This window comes from Odontesthes bonariensis, chromosome 21 (assembly GCF_027942865.1).
Source record: "Odontesthes bonariensis isolate fOdoBon6 chromosome 21, fOdoBon6.hap1, whole genome shotgun sequence".
Taxonomy (NCBI): domain Eukaryota; kingdom Metazoa; phylum Chordata; class Actinopteri; order Atheriniformes; family Atherinopsidae; genus Odontesthes; species Odontesthes bonariensis.
The window spans coordinates 5,139,935-5,161,069 of record NC_134526.1 but is presented as its reverse complement, the minus strand read 5'-3'; the positions used below and the strand labels follow the sequence as shown (position 1 = coordinate 5,161,069).

At 36.4% G+C, this 21,135-nt stretch overlaps 1 protein-coding gene across 1 annotated transcript in view; it reads right to left on the bottom strand.

Annotated features, from left to right (window-relative positions):
* Positions 1 to 21,135, bottom strand: part of LOC142371771 (xylosyltransferase 1-like) — a 66,634-nt gene that overhangs the window by 11,921 nt on the left and 33,578 nt on the right. Inside the window, exons 6-8 of the mRNA XM_075454507.1 lie at positions 19,641 to 19,857; positions 15,924 to 16,100; positions 3,327 to 3,595 (exon numbers count right to left, since the gene is read on the bottom strand). Coding sequence (XP_075310622.1) covers positions 3,327 to 3,595; positions 15,924 to 16,100; positions 19,641 to 19,857 — 663 coding nt within the window. The remainder of the gene's footprint in view (positions 1 to 3,326; positions 3,596 to 15,923; positions 16,101 to 19,640; positions 19,858 to 21,135) is intronic.

The following is a 21,135-nucleotide window of genomic DNA, read 5'->3' as shown; positions in this document are numbered from 1 at the left end:
ATCTGTAATTACTCTTCTGTAAAAATGCACTATATTATTGCTTTCACTTGCACATTACTTAACTTATTTATTGCTGCTATTTGCACTTCTGGTGAATGTAAATGTATTTTATTTATACAGCCCTTTACAAACAATCGTTACGGTGTACCAAAGTGCTTTACAGCAGGTCATAAATAAAGAGAAAAATAAGTAAAAACAAATAAAAACAATAAAAGAACAGTGAAAGCAATAAAATACAACAAAATCGAATAAGATAAAAGTGTCATGATACTACTGGGTATTAAAGCCCAACAACTCAACTCAACTGAACTAAAGTAAACTAAACTAAACTAAACTGAACTGAACTAAACTAAACTAAACTAAACTAAACTAAACTAAACTAAACTAAACTAAACTGAACTGAACTGAACTGAACTAAACTAAACTAAACTAAACTAAACTAAACTGAACTAAACTAAACTCAACTCAACTCAACTCAACTAAACTAAACTAAACTAAACTAAACTACACTAAACTGAACTGAACAAAACTAAACTCAACTCAACTCAACTCAACTCAACTAAACTAAACTACACTAAACTGAACTGAACAAAACTAAACTCAACTCAACTCAACTCAACTAAACTGAACTACACTAAACTGAACTGAACTAAACTCAACTGAACTGAACTAAACTGAACTACACTAAACTAAACTAAACTAAACTAAACTGAACTAAACTAAACTAAACTCAACTCAACTCATCTGAACTAAAGTAAACTAAACTAAACTAAACTCAACTCAACTCAACTAAACTAAACTACACTAAACTGAACTGAACTAAACTGAACTGAACTGAACTGAACTAAACTGAACTAAACTAAACTAAACTCAACTCAACTAAACTAAACTGAACTACACTAAACTAAACTGAACTAAACTAAACTAAACTAAACTGACCTAAACTAAACTGAGCTGAACTGAACTCAAACTGAACTGAACTGAACTGAACTCAGCTGAACTAAACTAAACTAAACTAAACCTAAACTGAACTAAACTAAACTAAACTAAACCTAAACTGAACTAAACTAAACTAAACTCAAACTGAACTGAACTAAACTAAACTGAACTCAAACTGAACTGAACTGAACTCAGCTGAACTAAACTGAACTGAACTAAACTAAACTAAACTGAACTCAAACTGAACTGAACTCAGCTGAACTGAACTAAACTAAACTGAACTAAACTAAACTAAACTGAACTCAAACTGAACTCAGCTGAACTAAACTAAACTAAACTAAACTGAACTCAAACTGAACTCAGCTGAACTAAACTAAACTGAACTGAACTAAAACTGAACTAAACTAAACTAAACTAAACTGAACTCAAACTGAACTCAGCTGAACTAAACTAAACTGAACTGAACTGAACTCAGCTGAACTAAACTAAACTAAACTAAACTAAACTGAACTAAACTGAACTAAACTAAACTAAACTAAACTAAACTGAACTCAAACTGAACTCAGCTGAACTAAACTAAACTGAACTGAACTGAACTCAGCTGAACTAAACTAAACTAAACTGAACTCAAACTGAACTCAGCTGAACTAAACTAAACTAAACTAAACTGAACTCAAACTGAACTCAGCTGAACTAAACTAAACTGAACTGAACTAAAACTGAACTAAACTAAACTAAACTAAACTGAACTCAAACTGAACTCAGCTGAACTAAACTAAACTGAACTGAACTGAACTCAGCTGAACTAAACTAAACTAAACTGAACTCAAACTGAACTCAGCTGAACTAAACTAAACTAAACTAAACTGAACTCAAACTGAACTCAGCTGAACTAAACTAAACTGAACTGAACTAAAACTGAACTAAACTAAACTAAACTAAACTGAACTCAAACTGAACTCAGCTGAACTAAACTAAACTGAACTGAACTGAACTCAGCTGAACTAAACTAAACTAAACTAAACTAAACTGAACTAAACTGAACTAAACTAAACTAAACTAAACTAAACTAAACTGAACTCAAACTGAACTCAGCTGAACTAAACTAAACTGAACTGAACTGAACTCAGCTGAACTAAACTAAACTAAACTGAACTAAACTAAACTAAACTGAACTCAAACTGAACTGAACTCAGCTGAACTAAACTAAACTGAACTGAACTAAACTGAACTGAACTAAACTAAACTAAAATGAACTCAAACTGAACTAAACTGAACTAAACTAAACTGAACTCAAACTGATCTCAGCTGAACTAAACTAAACTAAACTAAACTAAACTAAACTGAACTAAACTGAACTGAACTGAACTGAACTCAAACTGATCTCAGCTGAACTAAACTAAACTGAACTCAAACTGAACTAAACTAAACTGAACTCAAACTGATCTCAGCTGAACTAAACTAAACTAAACTAAACTAAACTGAACTAAACTGAACTGAACTGAACTGAACTGAACTGAACTGAACTGAACTCAAACTGATCTCAGCTGAACTAAACTAAACTGAACTCAAACTGAACTAAACTAAACTGAACTCAAACTGATCTCAGCTGAACTAAACTAAACTAAACTGAACTCAAACTGAACTCAGCTGAACTAAACTAAACTGAACTAAACTAAACTAAACTAAACTAAACTGAACTCAAACTGAACTCAGCTGAACTAAACTAAACTGAACTGAACTGAACTCAGTTGAACTAAACTGAACTAAACTAAACTGAACTGAACTGAACTAAACTGAACTCAAACTGAACTCAGCTGAACTAAACTGAACTAAACTAAACTAAACTAAACTGAACAGAACTCAAACTGAACTGAACTGAACTAAACTAAACTAAACTGAACTCAAACTGAACTCAGCTGAACTAAACTGAACTAAACTAAACTGAACTAAACTAAACTGAACAGAACTCAAACTGAACTCAAACTGAACTAAACTAAACTGAACTCAAACTGAACTCAGCTGAACTGAACTAAACTAAACTAAACTAAACTAAACTAAACTAAACTAAACTAAACTGAACTGAACTCAAACTGAACTCAGCTGAGCTGAACTAAACTAAACTAAACTAAACTGAACTGAACTGAACTCAAACTGAACTGAACTGAACTGAACTGACTCGTCCATCTCAGGCTGCCAGGAAGCTTTTTCACTCCCTCAGCCACCGTTGTGACTTTAAAGTTAAAACGATTAAAGTAAATTCACTACTTTATAAAGCACATTGAGTTGCCTGTGGTATGAAATGCGCTATATAAATAAAGATTGATTGATTGATTGACTTTTAGGGTTGAAATTCCTCTGAGATGTCTGTTTTTGGCGCTCCGTACCTGCAGCTGTTGTCGTCGGGACGCCCCTGCAGCGAGCCGGCGGCGCGGCTCTGTCCCATACGGGCGAAGGCGTGGCAGTGGCTGAGCGTGGCGTCCGACAGGCTGGCGAGGCCGTCCGTCTCCTGCTCGAAGATGTTCTCCCAGTAGGCCTGCAGGCCCGGGGTGCCGGGGGGGTGCGCCCCGAACAGGTAGGCGTCCAGCTGGCTGATGATCTCCTGGCTGACGCTGGCCTCGAACTTCCGGGCAAAGAAGGTGGGTCTGGAGGCTTGCTGTCGGTCAGAGAAGACGGAAAACATCAGTTTAAATAAAGCGTCCTGAGCTCCCAAAGCATCAAAAAGCGTCCTTAAAGAAGGCTGACGATGAGTGTTGATCAGGGTGCATACAGGTATAAACAAGTTAAATTTAAGACTTTTTAAGACCTTTTAATACCACTTCTAAATGAAATTTAAGACCAAACGTACGATGGAAATACCAAGTAAACACACTGACAGTAAAACGGTAAAATGACAAATGACGGTTGAGTTTAAGAACATCGACTAAATGTGTGTCGTGCGAAAAGATCACAAAAATGTCATCACTGTCCTAAATTAAATTTATTACAATATTTTCAGAACATTTAAGTCCCATGAACAAATGTTTATAAAATCAAGTAAATATATTAAAAAAAAAAAATACTGTTCCTTTAGAGCAAAAAGAAAAATACACAAATATTTAAGACCCATGCAATCTGAATTTAAGACAATTTAATACTTTTTAAGGTCTTATTTTCAGGAAAATTTATTTACGACTTTTTAAGACTTTTTAAGGACCCGCGGCCACCCTGCTTGATGCTTCTGATTCCTGTTTTACATTTAATTTTAATCAGAGGAGACACTAAAAATAACTCATTTGGACTTTTATCTGTTAAATAAAGGTTCAAACCAATAAACAAATGAATTCAACTCCGACTTGTGAACACTCGGGTGAAAGATCCATGTGGGAAAAACACTGATTTGGTTCAACTCGATGGTTGAAAATGCCGACATTTGATTTGTTCCAGCTGAAAAAAAATCAGATGTTAATCCAACATAAAGCAGAATAAGCTTCTGATTTAATACTTCTGGCTCATGACACTAATGTCTCAGATGTCTCAGATGTTATCAGAGGCAGAATAGAGCTTTTTACCAGAGATGGGACCAAGTCACACATGTGCAAGTCTCAAGTAATTTTTTCTTGGGCAAGTCAAGTCACCTGATTATTTCAATTTTACCTGCAGAATCTGATCTTAATAAAGTGAAAACACAAAGATATAAGTAACTGTCAGTAAACATCATTGGCCAATGTGTCCAACCTGTCCACCCCGTATCATATCAAGCTAACGTTAGCTAACTACCGACTAGGCTAACAGGTTAATATTAGCTAATTTGACGAGCACTTACTGGTCAGAATGGATCTCTAAATGACGAACAAAGTTCGGAGTTATGCTAGATGCTTAACACTCAAGTCAAGTGCCGAGTCTTTAACTTCCAAGTCCGAGTCGAGTCTCAAGTCTTTTATTTTTTGTGAAGTCACAAGTCATCAAAACAGCGACTCGAGTCGACTTCAGTCCAAGTCACAGTGACTCGAGTCCCCATCTCTGCTTTTTACACCTTCAGACCTCAGCAGGTTAAAGGTTTAAACACACTTTAACCTCTTCGCATGTTGCTAGCCTTTTGTTGAAGGTGTCGAGCTGCCGCTTTGAGGATTATTTATTTCAAAATCAGAGCCCCGTGCCTCCTGGCAGCAGCGATGCTCTGAGCTGTTTCTGTCTGCACCGACGGTTAACTAAAAACAGTCTCAGCTGTAACAGACGTCTCAAATGTTCATTATGTCAGAAGAGAAATGATCCCTGGTCACATTTAGACCCCTGTTGGCATCGAGCCTTATCGACCCGAACCCGAGTCCGGAAACAAAAAGCAGCTCGTTGAAGGTCTTCCTTCTCCTAACTTTCAAATACTGTCCTCACTTCCAGGCTCTGAAACCTAAACTAACTCTCTCAGATACAGACATACAAACACACAGAATGTGTTCGAAACCGCATACTTCTCCTACTACTCCTACTAACTTTCTGAGTTAGTATGCGAGTTTGAGTAAGCGAGAAGTTCCCGGATTCTCTGAAATGTTGGGTATGCATCATGAGGTTACTACTACATTTCCTGTCAAAACGGCAGTTTCAATCTAGCTACAACGAGGGTAGGTTCACTTCCTGTTTTCAAAACAAAAGCACCAATTGTATGGTAATGGCTTTCCCTATGATAAAAGGAAACGGGTATTTTATTTTGTGAAAATAACCGGAAGTGCGTTGCTCACTGCGGCTAGCTTTAGTAGCGCCGAATTCTTGGGAACAAAATTGTAAACAGCCGGTATTTTGTCAGGTTTTCAACACGTTGGGGATCTAAACGACTACTTTCTCACCTGAAAATGTTTCAAATGTTGCTAAAGTTTACAGAGTTTAGAGCTTAAGAGAAATCAGCTTCAGGCCGGCTGATTTCGGCTCGGGCAGGAGCGAAATGCATTGTGGGTAAACGCTCTGCATACTGTCTGATCGATCAGTATACTGTATGTAGTATGTAGTATGCAGTATGTAGTATGCAGTATGTAATATGTAGTATGCAGTATGTAGTATGTAGTATGCAGTATGTAGTATGTAGTATGCAGTATGCAGTATGTAGTATGCAGTATGGAAGTATGCAGTATGTAATATGTAGTATGCAGTATGTAGTATGCAGTATGCAGTATGTAGTATGCAGTATGTAGTATGCAGTATGGAAGTATGCAGTATGGAAGTATGCAGTATGTAATATGTAGTATGTAGTATGTAGTATGCAGTATGCAGTATGCAGTATGTAGTATGCAGTATGTAGTATGCAGTATGGAATATGTAGTATGTAGTATGTGGTATGTGGTATGTAGTATGTAATATGTAATATGTAGTATGTGGTATGTAGTATGTAGTATGTAGTATGTAATATGTAGTATGTAGTATGTAGTATGGAAGTATGCAGTATGTAGTATGCAGTATGTAATATGTAGTATGTAGTATGTAGTATGCAGTATGTAATATGTAATATGTAGTATGTAATATGTAGTATGTGGTATGTAGTATGTAGTATGCAGTATGGAAGTATGCAGTATGTAATATGTAGTATGTGGTATGTAGTATGTAGTATGTAGTATGTAATATGTAGTATGTAGTATGTAGTATGGAAGTATGCAGTATGTAGTATGCAGTATGTAATATGTAGTATGTAGTATGTAGTATGCAGTATGTAATATGTAATATGTAGTATGTAATATGTAGTATGTGGTATGTAGTATTTAGTATGCAGTATGTAGTATGCAGTATGGAAGTATGCAGTATGTAATATGTAGTATGTAGTATGCAGTATGTAGTATGTAGTATGTAGTATGCAGTATGTAATATGTAATATGTAGTATGTAATATGTAGTATGTGGTATGTAGTATGTAGTATGCAGTATGGAAGTATGCAGTATGTAATATGTAGTATGCAGTATGTAGTATGTAGTATGCAGTATGCAGTATGCAGTATGGAAGTATGCAGTATGTAATATGTAGTATGTAGTATGTAGTATGCAGTATGTAATATGTAGTATGTAGTATGTAGTATGCAGTATGTAATATGTAATATGTAGTATGTAATATGTAGTATGTGGTATGTAGTATGTGGTATGTAGTATGTAGTATGTAGTATGCAGTATGGAAGTATGCAGTATGTAATATGTAGTATGCAGTATGTAGTATGCAGTATGGAATATGTAGTATGTGGTATGTAGTATGTGGTATGTAGTATGTAGTATGTAGTATGCAGTATGGAAGTATGCAGTATGTAATATGTAGTATGCAGTATGTAGTATGCAGTATGGAATATGTAGTATGTAGTATGTGGTATGTAGTATGTAGTATGTAGTATGTAATATGTAATATGTAGTATGTAGTATGTAGTATGGAAGTATGCAGTATGTAATATGTAGTATGCAGTATGTAGTATGCAGTATGGAAGTATGCAGTATGTAATATGTAGTATGCAGTATGTAGTATGCAGTATGGAAGTATGCAGTATGTAATATGTAGTATGTAGTATGCAGTATGGAAGTATGCAGTATGTAATATGTAGTATGCAGTATGTAGTATGCAGTATGGAAGTATGCAGTATGTAATATGTAGTATGCAGTATGCAGTATGTAGTATGCAGTATGGAAGTATGCAGTATGTAATATGTAGTATGTAATATGTAGTATGTAGTATGTAGTATGTAATATGTAATATGTAGTATGTGGTATGTGGTATGTAGTATGTAGTATGTAATATGTAATATGTAATATGTAGTATGTGGTATGTAGTATGTAGTATGTAGTATGCAGTATGGAAGTATGCAGTATGTAATATGTAATATGTAATATGTAATATGTAGTATGTGGTATGTAGTATGTAGTATGTAATATGTAATATGTAGTATGTGGTATGTGGTATGTAGTATGTAGTATGTAGTATGCAGTATGTAATATGTAATATGTAATACGTAATATGTGGTATGTAGTATGCAGTATGTAGTATGTAGTATGTAATATGTAATATGTAGTATGTGGTATGTGGTATGTACTATGTAGTATGTAATATGTAATATGTAATATGTAGTATGTGGTATGTAGTATGTAGTATGTAGTATGCAGTATGGAAGTATGCAGTATGTAATATGTAATATGTAATATGTAATATGTAGTATGTGGTATGTGGTATGTAGTATGTAGTATGCAGTATGGAAGTATGCAGTATGTAATATGTAGTATGCAGTATGTAGTATGCAGTATGGAATATGTAGTATGTAGTATGTGGTATGTAGTATGTAGTATGTAGTATGTAATATGTAATATGTAGTATGTAGTATGTAGTATGGAAGTATGCAGTATGTAATATGTAGTATGCAGTATGTAGTATGTAGTATGTAGTATGCAGTATGGAAGTATGCAGTATGTAATATGTAGTATGCAGTATGTAGTATGCAGTATGGAAGTATGCAGTATGTAATATGTAGTATGCAGTATGCAGTATGTAGTATGCAGTATGGAAGTATGCAGTATGTAATATGTAGTATGTAGTATGCAGTATGGAAGTATGCAGTATGTAATATGTAGTATGTAGTATGCAGTATGGAAGTATGCAGTATGTAATATGTAGTATGCAGTATGTAGTATGCAGTATGGAAGTATGCAGTATGTAATATGTAGTATGCAGTATGCAGTATGTAGTATGCAGTATGGAAGTATGCAGTATGTAATATGTAGTATGTAATATGTAGTATGTAGTATGTAGTATGTAGTATGTAATATGTAATATGTAGTATGTGGTATGTAGTATGTAGTATGTAGTATGCAGTATGGAAGTATGCAGTATGTAATATGTAGTATGCAGTATGTAGTATGCAGTATGGAATATGTAGTATGTAGTATGTGGTATGTAGTATGTAGTATGTAGTATGTAATATGTAGTATGTAGTATGTAGTATGGAAGTATGCAGTATGTAATATGTAGTATGCAGTATGTAGTATGCAGTATGGAAGTATGCAGTATGTAATATGTAGTATGCAGTATGTAGTATGCAGTATGGAAGTATGCAGTATGTAATATGTAGTATGTAGTATGCAGTATGGAAGTATGCAGTATGTAATATGTAGTATGCAGTATGTAGTATGCAGTATGGAAGTATGCAGTATGTAATATGTAGTATGCAGTATGCAGTATGTAGTATGCAGTATGGAAGTATGCAGTATGTAATATGTAGTATGTAATATGTAGTATGTAGTATGTAGTATGTAATATGTAATATGTAGTATGTGGTATGTGGTATGTAGTATGTAGTATGTAATATGTAATATGTAATATGTAGTATGTGGTATGTAGTATGTAGTATGTAGTATGCAGTATGGAAGTATGCAGTATGTAATATGTAATATGTAATATGTAATATGTAGTATGTGGTATGTGGTATGTAGTATGTAGTATGTAGTATGTAGTATGTAATATGTAATATGTAGTATGTGGTATGTGGTATGTAGTATGTAGTATGTAGTATGCAGTATGTAATATGTAATATGTAATACGTAATATGTGGTATGTAGTATGCAGTATGTAGTATGTAGTATGCAGTATGTAGTATGCAGTATGGAAGTATATAGTATGTAGTTTGTGGTTTCGAACACAGCCAGAGTGAACAGAGCTCAACAACACAAGAAGAAGAAGAAGAAGAAGAAGTGAAGGAGGACCAAACAAGAACTAACTCAACAGTCAAAAAACCGAAACGCTGACTGATTCAGCAGTTTTCTTCGCCTGGTTTCCAGCTAACAGATGAACCTTCTGTCAGATATTCCTCCTGTTTGCTCCTCTTTGGTCTTTGAGCTTGTTTAAAAAGCTAAATTTAGCCTCTTTGCAGTTATTTTTCAGCTCATTTCAGTCCCTTCAGGTACATTTTTGGTCACTTTCTGTCCCTGAGATCGAGATGTGCAGATAAGTGATGATCCGAGCTGTTCCTCTTCCCGTCAAACTGCTGTGTTCTCCATCAGCTGATTCATTAATTCACTTTCAGTTCATTTAAAAAGTAAAACATTCGGGTTGGTCGGTGGCCCTTTGCTGCACGTCTTCCCCCTCTCTCTGCTCCCTACTTCCTGTCTCTCTCCAACTGCCCTGTCCATTAAAAGGCATAAAAATCCCCCAAAAATAATTAAAAAAGTAAAAAATTCTTAAAATTGAGGAGCTGGAAAGACGTTTGAAGAATTTATTGGACATTTAGATCCTGTTAATCAGCCGTTTCCACCTGTTTTCTGAGTTTATTCATTGAAAAACTGGGATTCAGCAGGTTCTGACTGCATGTTTCATGATGTCACCACTGAGTAACAGATTCCTGGCTCTTTAAAGGATGAAGCGTGTGCGTGTAACCGAACATGCCGTCGATGTGAGTCTCTGACCCTGACTTTCAGCCGCCTCTCGCTGTCGAACCCCGACATTATAGTAATGACAACCCTGAAGCCTCAGCGGCTGCGAGCTGCAGCGCTCTAAAAATACTCCCTGCCTCGGGTGTACAGCTGTTTCCAGCACCAGCTCCTCTTATAGACGCCGTCGGCAGCGACCTCAGCTCTGTCGTTACGGGGAGCCGAAGACCGCCTGCTGGAGGTAAAACCAGCGCTGCTAATTTGTGAATGTGGAGCTATTCTGGGCCCCCGTTGGCCCCGCGAGGGAAAAAAAGGCCGAGCTTCACGAGACGGCTCACGGCTGCCGTAATATCACGTTTCATAGAAATGAAACCAAAAATGAAAAAGCTGTGCGACTGTGCTGGAGTTCAGCAGAGGCCTGTCGGGTTTCATGTGGTTTTTAGAGTCATCGGGCCTCAGATAGTTTCAGAAAATCATCATCTGTGCTCAGCTTTCTGGTAAAAAGGGAGTTAATCGAAAGCTCCTCTTTAAAAGGAAATGTTTTACCTGCCTAACCCTCCTGTTGTCTTAGAAAAAATACCTTAAACTATCTTTTTCCAACTTGAAATTGTATGACTTTTCCTTTAGAAATGCGTTAGAAATCATTAGAAAAAGTCAGACTTTATTTTTGTTTATGTTTCCATGTGGGCTGTACACCACTAGGGTACAAAGATGGTCTTATGGGTCATTTTTGACCCGTGAATTATAAAAACATTTAAACAACAGAAAAAAGTTCAGTTTTTTTCCCTTTCAACATAATTAATTCAGAAGTAATTACTTCACATTTATATAATAGCAATAATAAACCTTTATTATGTAAAAGAAAACTGAGAAAACAAGAAAACTGTTGGTCCAACAGGCAGCTGGTTTGTGGTAAAAAAGAAAAAAAGTGTAATCCTGAAAACTGGTGATTATCTTTTTGTATTGTGTAACAAAAAATACATGATAAAAAATGCATTGAAGTGAGTTGAATAGATAAATAACAGGTGGTTTCATCATTCAAAATAGATTTTGGATTTAAAATTCAATTAAGTTTTATTTTGGGGCTTTGGTAGGGCGGCTCATTTTTGACCCGTAGGAAAAGGGGAGTAAACAGAATGTTAAGACCGCACAAGGGTTAAATAAAGGAAATAAACTTGATTAATTATTCACAATAACGAGGAATTTCTTAAAAATCTAATATTTCTCATAGATAAGTTCCTGTTTCTGATCATTTTCTGCAAATTAACAGTGAAAACATCTGTTTTGATGATCAACTACTCGCTCAAGTCAAGTTTTTTTTGGGTGAAAACATCGTAAATATGACGATTAACCTTTTTTTTGTCATTATTATGATGGTTTATGTGTTCGAAGTGGTGACGGTGCACATTAATCTTCAATAACGCTGACATTTTAAAAAAGTTTATGAACTCAGTGGCAAATAAAACTCTTCTCTGACTCTAAAAAGACAAAAAAGTTAAAGTCAGGGAAGGTCGACGCTGCAGCAAATCATCAGTTTTATAGGAGATGAGTTGAAGCCACAAAGTCCGAATAAACTTAAAAAGGGTTTAAATGACGTGGGAAAAGTCCTAAGAAATGGGATGATGTGATTTAAAATGCATCATTCTTGTTGAGACAGAGATCAGGGGCAGAATCTATAAAAATTCTTAGTGCAAAGAGTGATGAAACTGAATGAAACTTCTTGAAATTGTGGGCGTTCCCCCTGAAAATTAAAGAGTAGATCCTAGTAAAGATAAAAGTTTCCCATGAAGCCTTTTCTAAAGTGAAAAACTGTTGCTGTGAGGAGGAGGCGGGAGGACTTTAAGAGGCTGAGAAGTTCCTCGAGTACAGAAGAAAAACGAGCAGAGAGCAGCTCTACAGCAGCTAACGCTAACAGCTTAGCTAATGAAGGTGACGTACACCAGCTTCTAAGGAGTTATTGCCGTTTCATTAGCAGCAGCTAATGCTAACAGCTTAGCTAATGAAGGTGGCGTACACCAGCTTCTAAGGAGTTATTGCTGTTATTTTCTCCTTTAGCAACAGCTAACGCTAACAGCTTAGCTAATGAAGGTGACGTACACCAGCTTCTAAGGAGTTATTGCTATTACTTTCTCCTTTAGCAACAGCTAACGCTAACAGCTTAGCTAATGAAGGTGACGTACACCAGCTTCTAAGGAGTTATTGCCGTTTCATTAGCAGCAGCTAATGCTAACAGCTTAGCTAATGAAGGTGACGTACACCAGCTTCTAAGGAGTTATTGCTGTTATTTTCTCCTTTAGCAGCAGCTAATGCTAACAGCTTAGCTAATGAAGGTGACGTACACCAGCTTCTAAGGAGTTATTGCTGTTATTTTCTCCTTTAGCAACAGCTAACGCTAACAGCTTAGCTAATGAAGGTGACGTACACCAGCTTCTAAGGAGTTATTGCTGTTATTTTCTCCTTTAGCAACAGCTAATGCTAACAGCTTAGCTAATGAAGGTGACGTACACCAGCTTCTAAGGAGTTATTGCTGCTCCTTTAGCAGCAGCTAATGCTAACAGCTTAGCTAATGAAGGTGACGTACACCAACTTCTAAGGAGTTATTGCTGTTATTTTCTGAAAGATGAACATTATTGTTCCCACATTACTTTGTTAGCTGAAGCTTTCTAGCTGAACGGTTCCGTTCTGTAACTCATCAACCTGCAGCTGTGTGGATAAGGTGTGTTTCCAACACAACACCGGTCCTCTCCTCACTCTCGGTGTGCTAACGTTACTGATAAAGATGGAGGTCTCCCAGTACAACTGTTTAATGAGATTAATATATCCAAAATGTTTAAACGCAGTACTTAACGGTACACATGCATCACTACGAGTTAAGCTGTGTACATCTCCGGCTTGGTCCATCACTGTTGGTGAGAAAGCATTGTTTGCTAGCATCTGCTGCTAGCTTACAGCTACACTGCTAAATTATCTCCCTCTGGGATCAACAGAGGAACTATCTGTATCTGTATGTAGAGCTGGAGGATTGATGGTCTGACTGGAGGAACAGCTTCATTATGTTTGTGTTACTGCACTAAATTACACAGCAGATGTTCAGGTGTTGATGACAGCTAACGTACATAAACGTAGCGGCTAACTTCACCAAAGGACGGGCTTGAGCGCTTGCTAAGACTCACTCAAAAAAGGCCACTGTGCTCAAACCAAAGGTATTTATTACCTGTCTCGTACATCTATATCTATCAATAAAATGTCATAAAATAGTGTCAAACTGTTAACAAACATTCTGATACAGAAATGACTCAGTGTTGCGAGCTACGTTCAACGCGCAATAATCAAACAGCCATTTTGTTTACAGCTTTCTGTTCGGCTGTAGTAAAGCGGGATATCCAGCCATAAAACACCAACTTTTGCACACATCTGTGAATAAATCGGTCCATAAAGTAACAATAATTCACAGCTCAGAGTCCCGAAGAGATCCCGTTAAGGCGCTTCATGCTAAGCAGTGTTATAATGGCTGTGTTCAAAACCGCACACTACATACTTGCAAACTGCTTACTTCCATTCTGCATCGATCAGACAGTATGCAGAGCGTTTACCCTAGGGATGCACCGATACACATATTTTCACTTCCGATCCGATTCCGATAACTAAATTTGGATATCTGCCGATACCGATACTATTCCGATATCTCTGATAACAGTCTTGTTCTTTCAAATTTATACAGCTGGGCATGCAGGCAGGCAAACACGCGCACACACGCACACACACTTCCCCATTATCCAATTACTTTTAGTTTACATTAAGTTAATGTCATTAGAAATATTCACGTTAAAGTTAGGAATATGTTAACACTTGATTCAGCAGCATTTTGATTAAATTGCAACAAAAAAATGCCTCACCTGTCCTTGTATCGAGCGTCCACTAAAGTGGCAACAACATAGTGTGGCTCACTGTTCCCACTTGCATTTCACGCTGCAGGTTTTCCAGGCGAGACTGTGCAAGCTGTGAATGCTTAAAGTGATAGTTCGGAGTAGATTCATCCTCATTTGAACCGTGACATCCAGCCAAGTAGCCCACCCGAAGTTTTTCCGATATTGGCTGAACATCAGCTGAGTTACTGAGTTATCCTGAATAGCTTAGTACAAGCACTAATGGACCCTGGCAGTATCTCCAAAATTACCACACTAAAATCACATGCCATGACACCAAACTTCTACAGTAGTACAAATATGGTCTGTACTCACAAAACGATGCATTTGGAAGTTTGTACATAGTCCAGGAGTTTATTATTATCAACACAAGCCTGATAGCTTTTCTGCAGCTAAAGCTGCGTCGACGTCACTGGGAGCTGGGAGCTTCAAAGTAAGATGAGGGTTGATCTACTACTGTAGACAACAAAGCAAGGCTGCTCAATTTCTCCATTGATAAAATAAATTCACAACTCTACAACATAAAAATTCATAAAAAAATCATGTAGAATATAGCATATACTTTGTTGTCTACAGTAGTAGATCAACCCTCATCTTACTTTGAAGCTCCCAGCTCAACGTTCGCCTGCTGGCTTGTTGCAAACTATGGCATGGAATTCTTGAACGGAGGCGTGCTTGTGCAATACTGTGATCACTGAGATGGCCCCGTTTAGGAAATCCATTCCACATCTTGCAGTAGCAAAGCAGCATACCAGAACTGTGCGCGGAGAATCTTTTCAGCATAATGTGTGGATCGGAAATCTCGGGGTGTGGATCGGAAATTTCCGATAGGTGAATTACGTTGATATCGGAACCCGATACCGATACTGGATCGGATCGGCCCCATCCCTAGTTTACCCACAATGCATTTCGCTCCTGCCCGAGCCGAAATCAGCCGGCCTGAAGCTGATTTCTCTTAAGCTCTAAACTCTGTAAACTTTAGCAACATTTGAAACATTTTCAGGTGAGAAAGTAGTCGTTTAGATCCCCAACGTGTTGAAAACCTGACAAAATACCGGCTATTTACAGTTTTGTTCCCACGAATTCGGCGCTACTAAAGCTAGCCGCAGTGAGCAACGCACTTCCGGTTATTTTCACAAAATAAAATACCCGTTGCCTTTTATCATAAGGAAAGCCATTACCATACAATTGGTGCTTTTGTTTTGAAAACAGGAAGTGAACCTACCCTCGTTGTAGCTAGCTTGAAACTGCCGTTTTGACAGGAAATGACGATCGGCGACATCACGTTACGTTGCATCTTGGGTAGTTTGAGTATGAGTAGTAATCTCATAATGCATACCCAACATTTAGGAGAATCTAGTATGCATCCGGGAACTTCTCGCTTACTCAAACTCGCTTACTAACTCAGAAAGTTAGTAGGAGTAGTAGGAGAAGTATGCGGTTTCGATCACAGCCGATGTGTCATAGATTCAGGAAACATTTGCTTAATCTAACACCTCGGATCTATTACTCTAAAATTAACATTTTGGTTTTAAATATGATTTCTTTATGCAGAATTAATCAGCTTTGAATCTATGAATAAATCGTCTCCCACTTCACAAAGGTTATAAATCTCATCCTGGACCCTGATTGGCTCCAAACAAGCTGTGATGTCAGACTCCTTCTGGTTCCTTCGGGTGTTTGGGCGGGATTGAACAAATGGCCTCACCTGGAAGCGCGGCAGGTCTGAGGGCTTGAAGTCGTTTGGCGAGCAGCCGCACCAGTCCACGATGTGCTTGTACTGGCACTTGCATCCCAGCTTGCGGTTCCAGTTGGTGAGCCTCAGGTTGTTGTCCACCATCGTCTCGCAGTGGGCGCTGTTCTCCAGCACGGTGTGGAAAAACGACTGCAACAGGGGGACAAACGGTTTTATGCACTTAATGAGCCTGTTTTACACAACAAAGAGAGCAGACACTGTTCCCATGACGACGTCACCGTGAAACATAACATTTATAACATCCCAAACAAATCAGTGCACCAACACCCTATTTCCAGGCCATCAGTACTGGATAACGTGTTTGAAGAATTTGCTCTGTTTGGTCTAAAGCTCTTTAAGCTCCTTTTTAAATCAAATCAGTCGTATAAACACATTCAAAACAACCACAGTTAGCAAAGTGCTGCGAACACAAATAAAAAACTTAACTAAAACACATCAGCAGAGACAGATTTAAAGCACAAGAGACAAAAAGAAACACTGAACAGCTGTGTTTTAAAGCTGCTAATAGAGAAAAGAGAGCTGTGGAGATCTCCTTTATTAGGTAACCTCTAAAAGGATCTAAAAGGTCTGAAGTCAGAGTTATGTTTACCATCATAAAGAGTTTCAAATTCAATCGGGAGCCAGAATGGGGGTGATACGGCGTCTCTTTCTGGCACCAGTTAGGAGTCTGGAAGCTGAATTAGAGACTGACTGGTTTACTGGGAACAAACAGGCAGAATAATTCATCCTTCAGGTGATCGAGGCTGCAATAAAAGTCATTATTGGAAAGAATTTTCACCACTGAATGGATCTGTTTGTCAAAACTGAGATCAGATTAAAAAAAATGACTCCCAAATTACTGCCTGGGTCTGAAGACTGACTGACGGAGGCTCTCAGGGGCCGACTACACCTTCAGAGGAGTCGGAGGGACCAAAAATAACCGTCTCAGACTTTCTATCATTGAACTGAAGACGGTTATTATCCACCCGTCCTCAGGACTAAAGGGCAGGTAGGTTTGTGCATCATCTGCGTAAAAATGCAACCAGATGTAATATCAGCGGGAAGCAAAGCCGAAGGGAAGCGACAGGATCAGTTTTTAACTCAAAGTTAACTCAAAGTTAAGTGTTAACTCGAAGTTAAGTTAACTCAAAGTTAAGTGTTAACTGGAAGTTAAGTTAACTCAAAGTTAAGTGTTAACTCAAAGTTAAGTGTTAACTCTAAGTTAAGTGTTAACTGGAAGTTAAGTTAACTCAAAGTTAAGTGTTAACTGGAAGTTAAGTTAACTCAAAGTTAAGTGTTAACTCAAAGTTAAGTTAACTCAAAGTTAAGTGTTAACTCGAAGTTAAGTTAACTCAAAGTTAAGTGTTAACTCGAAGTTAAGTGTTAACTGGAAGTTAAGTTAACTCAAAGTTAAGTGTTAACTCAAAGTTAAGTTAACTCAAAGTTAAGTGTTAACTGGAAGTTAAGTGTTAACTCGAAGTTAAGTGTTAACTCGAAGTTAAGTGTTAACTCGAAGTTAAGTTAACTCAAAGTTAAGTGTTAACTGGAAGTTAAGTGTTAACTCAAAGTTAAGTGTTAACTGGAAGTTAAGTGTTAACTCAAAGTTAAGTGTTAACTGGAAGTTAAGTCAACTCAAAGTTAAGTGTTAACTAGAAGTTAAGTGTTAACTCAAAGTTAAGTGTTAACTGGAAGTTAAGTTAACTCAAAGTTAAGTGTTAACTAGAAGTTAAGTTAACTCAAAGTTAAGTGTTAACTGGAAGTTAAGTGTTAACTCAAAGTTAAGTGTTAACTGGAAGTTAAGTTAACTCAAAGTTAAGTGTTAACTAGAAGTTAAGTTAACTCAAAGTTAAGTGTTAACTGGAAGTTAAGTGTTAACTCAAAGTTAAGTGTTAACTGGAAGTTAAGTTAACTCAAAGTTAAGTGTTAACTAGAACTTAAGTGTGAACTAGAAGTTAAGTTAACTCAAAGTTAAGTTAACTCAAAGTTAAGTGTTAACTAGAAGTTAAGTTAACTCAAAGTTAAGTTAACTCAAAGTTAAGTGTTAACTAGAAGTTAAGTTAACTCAAAGTTAAGTTAACTCAAAGTTAAGTGTTAACTCAAAGTTAAGTTAACTCAAAGTTAAGTGTTAACTAGAAGTTAAGTTAACTCAAAGTTAAGTTAACTCAAAGTTAAGTGTTAACTAGAAGTTAAGTGTTAACTAGAAGTTAAGTTAACTCAAAGTTAAGTTAACTCAAAGTTAAGTGTTAACTCAAAGTTAAGTGTTAACTAGAAGTTAAGTTAACTCAAAGTTAAGTGTTAACTGGAAGTTAAGTGTTAACTCAAAGTTAAGTGTTAACTGGAAGTTAAGTTAACTCAAAGTTAAGTGTTAACTAGAACTTAAGTGTGAACTAGAAGTTAAGTTAACTCAAAGTTAAGTTAACTCAAAGTTAAGTGTTAACTAGAAGTTAAGTTAACTCAAAGTTAAGTTAACTCAAAGTTAAGTGTTAACTCAAAGTTAAGTGTTAACTGGAAGTTAAGTTAACTCAAAGTTAAGTTAACTCAAAGTTAAGTGTTAACTCAAAGTTAAGTGTTAACTCAAAGTTAAGTGTTAACTAGAAGTTAAGTTAACTCAAAGTTAAGTGTTAACTGGAAGTTAAGTGTTAACTCAAAGTTAAGTGTTAACTGGAAGTTAAGTTAACTCAAAGTTAAGTGTTAACTAGAAGTTAAGTTAACTCAAAGTTAAGTGTTAACTGGAAGTTAAGTGTTAACTCAAAGTTAAGTGTTAACTGGAAGTTAAGTTAACTCAAAGTTAAGTGTTAACTAGAACTTAAGTGTGAACTAGAAGTTAAGTTAACTCAAAGTTAAGTGTTAACTAGAAGTTAAGTTAACTCAAAGTTAAGTTAACTCAAAGTTAAGTGTTAACTAGAAGTTAAGTTAACTCAAAGTTAAGTTAACTCAAAGTTAAGTGTTAACTCAAAGTTAAGTTAACTCAAAGTTAAGTGTTAACTAGAAGTTAAGTTAACTCAAAGTTAAGTTAACTCAAAGTTAAGTGTTAACTAGAAGTTAAGTTAACTCAAAGTTAAGTGTTAACTAGAAGTTAAGTTAACTCAAAGTTAAGTTAACTCAAAGTTAAGTGTTAACTAGAAGTTAAGTTAACTCAAAGTTAAGTTAACTCAAAGTTAAGTTAACTCAAAGTTAAGTGTTAACTCAAAGTTAAGTGTTAACTAGAAGTTAAGTTAACTCAAAGTTAAGTTAACTCAAAGTTAAGTGTTAACTAGAACTTAAGTGTGAACTAGAAGTTAAGTTAACTCAGAGTTAACTTAACTTCGAGTTAACACTTAACTTTAAGTTGAGTTAACTCAAAATTCAATTAACTCAAAGTTAAGTTAACTTAAAGTTCGGGCACAAACGCAGGAAACCCGGAGGATGGAGCTCCACCAGAAGCTGAAGCTCAGAGAGAACAAAGGACAAAAGGAGCAACTTTCTGGGAAAATGATGCAGAAAAAAAAAAACAAATAAAAAAAAAAAAACACATTAATTTGCATATACTTTAAAACTGACTTCACCTTCTATTCAATGATCTTTTGATTTATTTTACTATCATATGAACCTGTTTGTTCAGCTCTTCACACATCTTTGTATTTACTTCAGATTGGGACAGTTTCATGGCTCCTACAAAGTGTTTCTGGGGGTTAAATCGGGGTGAGATACCTCGGCGGGCAGCAGCGTGTAGGCGTAGAAGCGCTTCATCCCGCCGACCAGCTCGTCCCGGGAGTTGACCACGTAATCCACAAACGGCCGGTTGAGCAGGAACCAATCGGAGCCTCCGTCCACAGCGATGCCCTCGGGGATCTTGCGGTCTCCCAGACGCCACATGTGGGTGTCGCATTCGTAGAAGAGCCGGTCCAGACCCTGTTTACGGATGAAACTGAGAGGACAGCAGCAGTTAAACTTCTGACGTTTATGTGAGCAGGAAGTCGTTAAAGTCACAACTGAAGCCTAAAACATGCCACAGAAACACATTCTCCTGCTTTTTTATGGAAAATAACCGTGTTTAATAGTTTTACTTTGCTTTTATCTTAATAATAATAAAATAAAATCCTTTTTTTTGTATATTTCATTTGCATAAAAGCTTCCAGCTCAGTGATTTTCTTTGTTTTTTTTTAGCTGATTTCTTTTAATCCCCCTGAAATCTTCAGCGGGATTAAAAAGTCTGTCGAGGACGAGCTCCGGTTGACTTCAGTTCAGGCATTCGTTCATTCTTTAAACTCTTCTTTAAACACAATCCAAGTTGCCAGTTTTCCAGCTCAAGCCACCACAGGATTGTGGAGGACTGAAGCTCCTTTCATCCAACGTAAATAAGAGAAGAGATAAACGGTAAAATGAAGTTTACACCACGATAAATGCAAGTCAGAAGTGAATTTATGCTGCATGGAACGTGGGATAAAATCATTTTCTGCTTTGGATTCATTTAAGATTGTTTTAATGTTGCTTTTTATTCAGTTTTCAACCTTATTTGTTCTTTTTATTGGAATTTCTTTCTTTGTTAATCACTTATTTATCTCTATTATTTTCCTTTCCATCATTTTAATCCATTATTCTCTCATTTTTATCCTTGTATCTCTTTATTTACATGTTTTCTTTTAATATTTCCCTGTTTTTAAGTCCTCGTAAGCGTTTCTGCTTCATAATGAAACTGAGGTTCTGGTTTAGTCTCATCACTACATGTGACGGACAGAACTTTCTTCTTCTTTTACTTTTTGTGTGATTGTGCTTTTCTTTCTGTTTATTCTGCACTGACCGCAGGACTCTGGCTACTTCCAGAAATGCTTTTAAACCCAAATATGCAGCTTAAAAATGTTTATTTTAACTTTCTTTTCTTTCCTTTAATTCATCCACTGCAGGTTTATTTAAAACATCATGTCATGATGTCGCTTATGATGCTTTTGATGATGTTTCTGTGAGCAAAATAACAGAAAATCTTCATCTCCTGCTTTGTTGGAACTATTTCAGTTTTGTTTTATTATTTCAGATCAGATTTATTTTGCAACCAGACAAATAACATCGACACAACAACAGAAAATCTGCTGAAAAGCAATGAAATTAATCTGAAATAGTAAAACGATTAAAGTGCTCCGGTTCTACAAATGATTGCAGAAAGAAAGAAACTCTAATAAATAATCTTTTAATTTAAAAAGACTTTAAA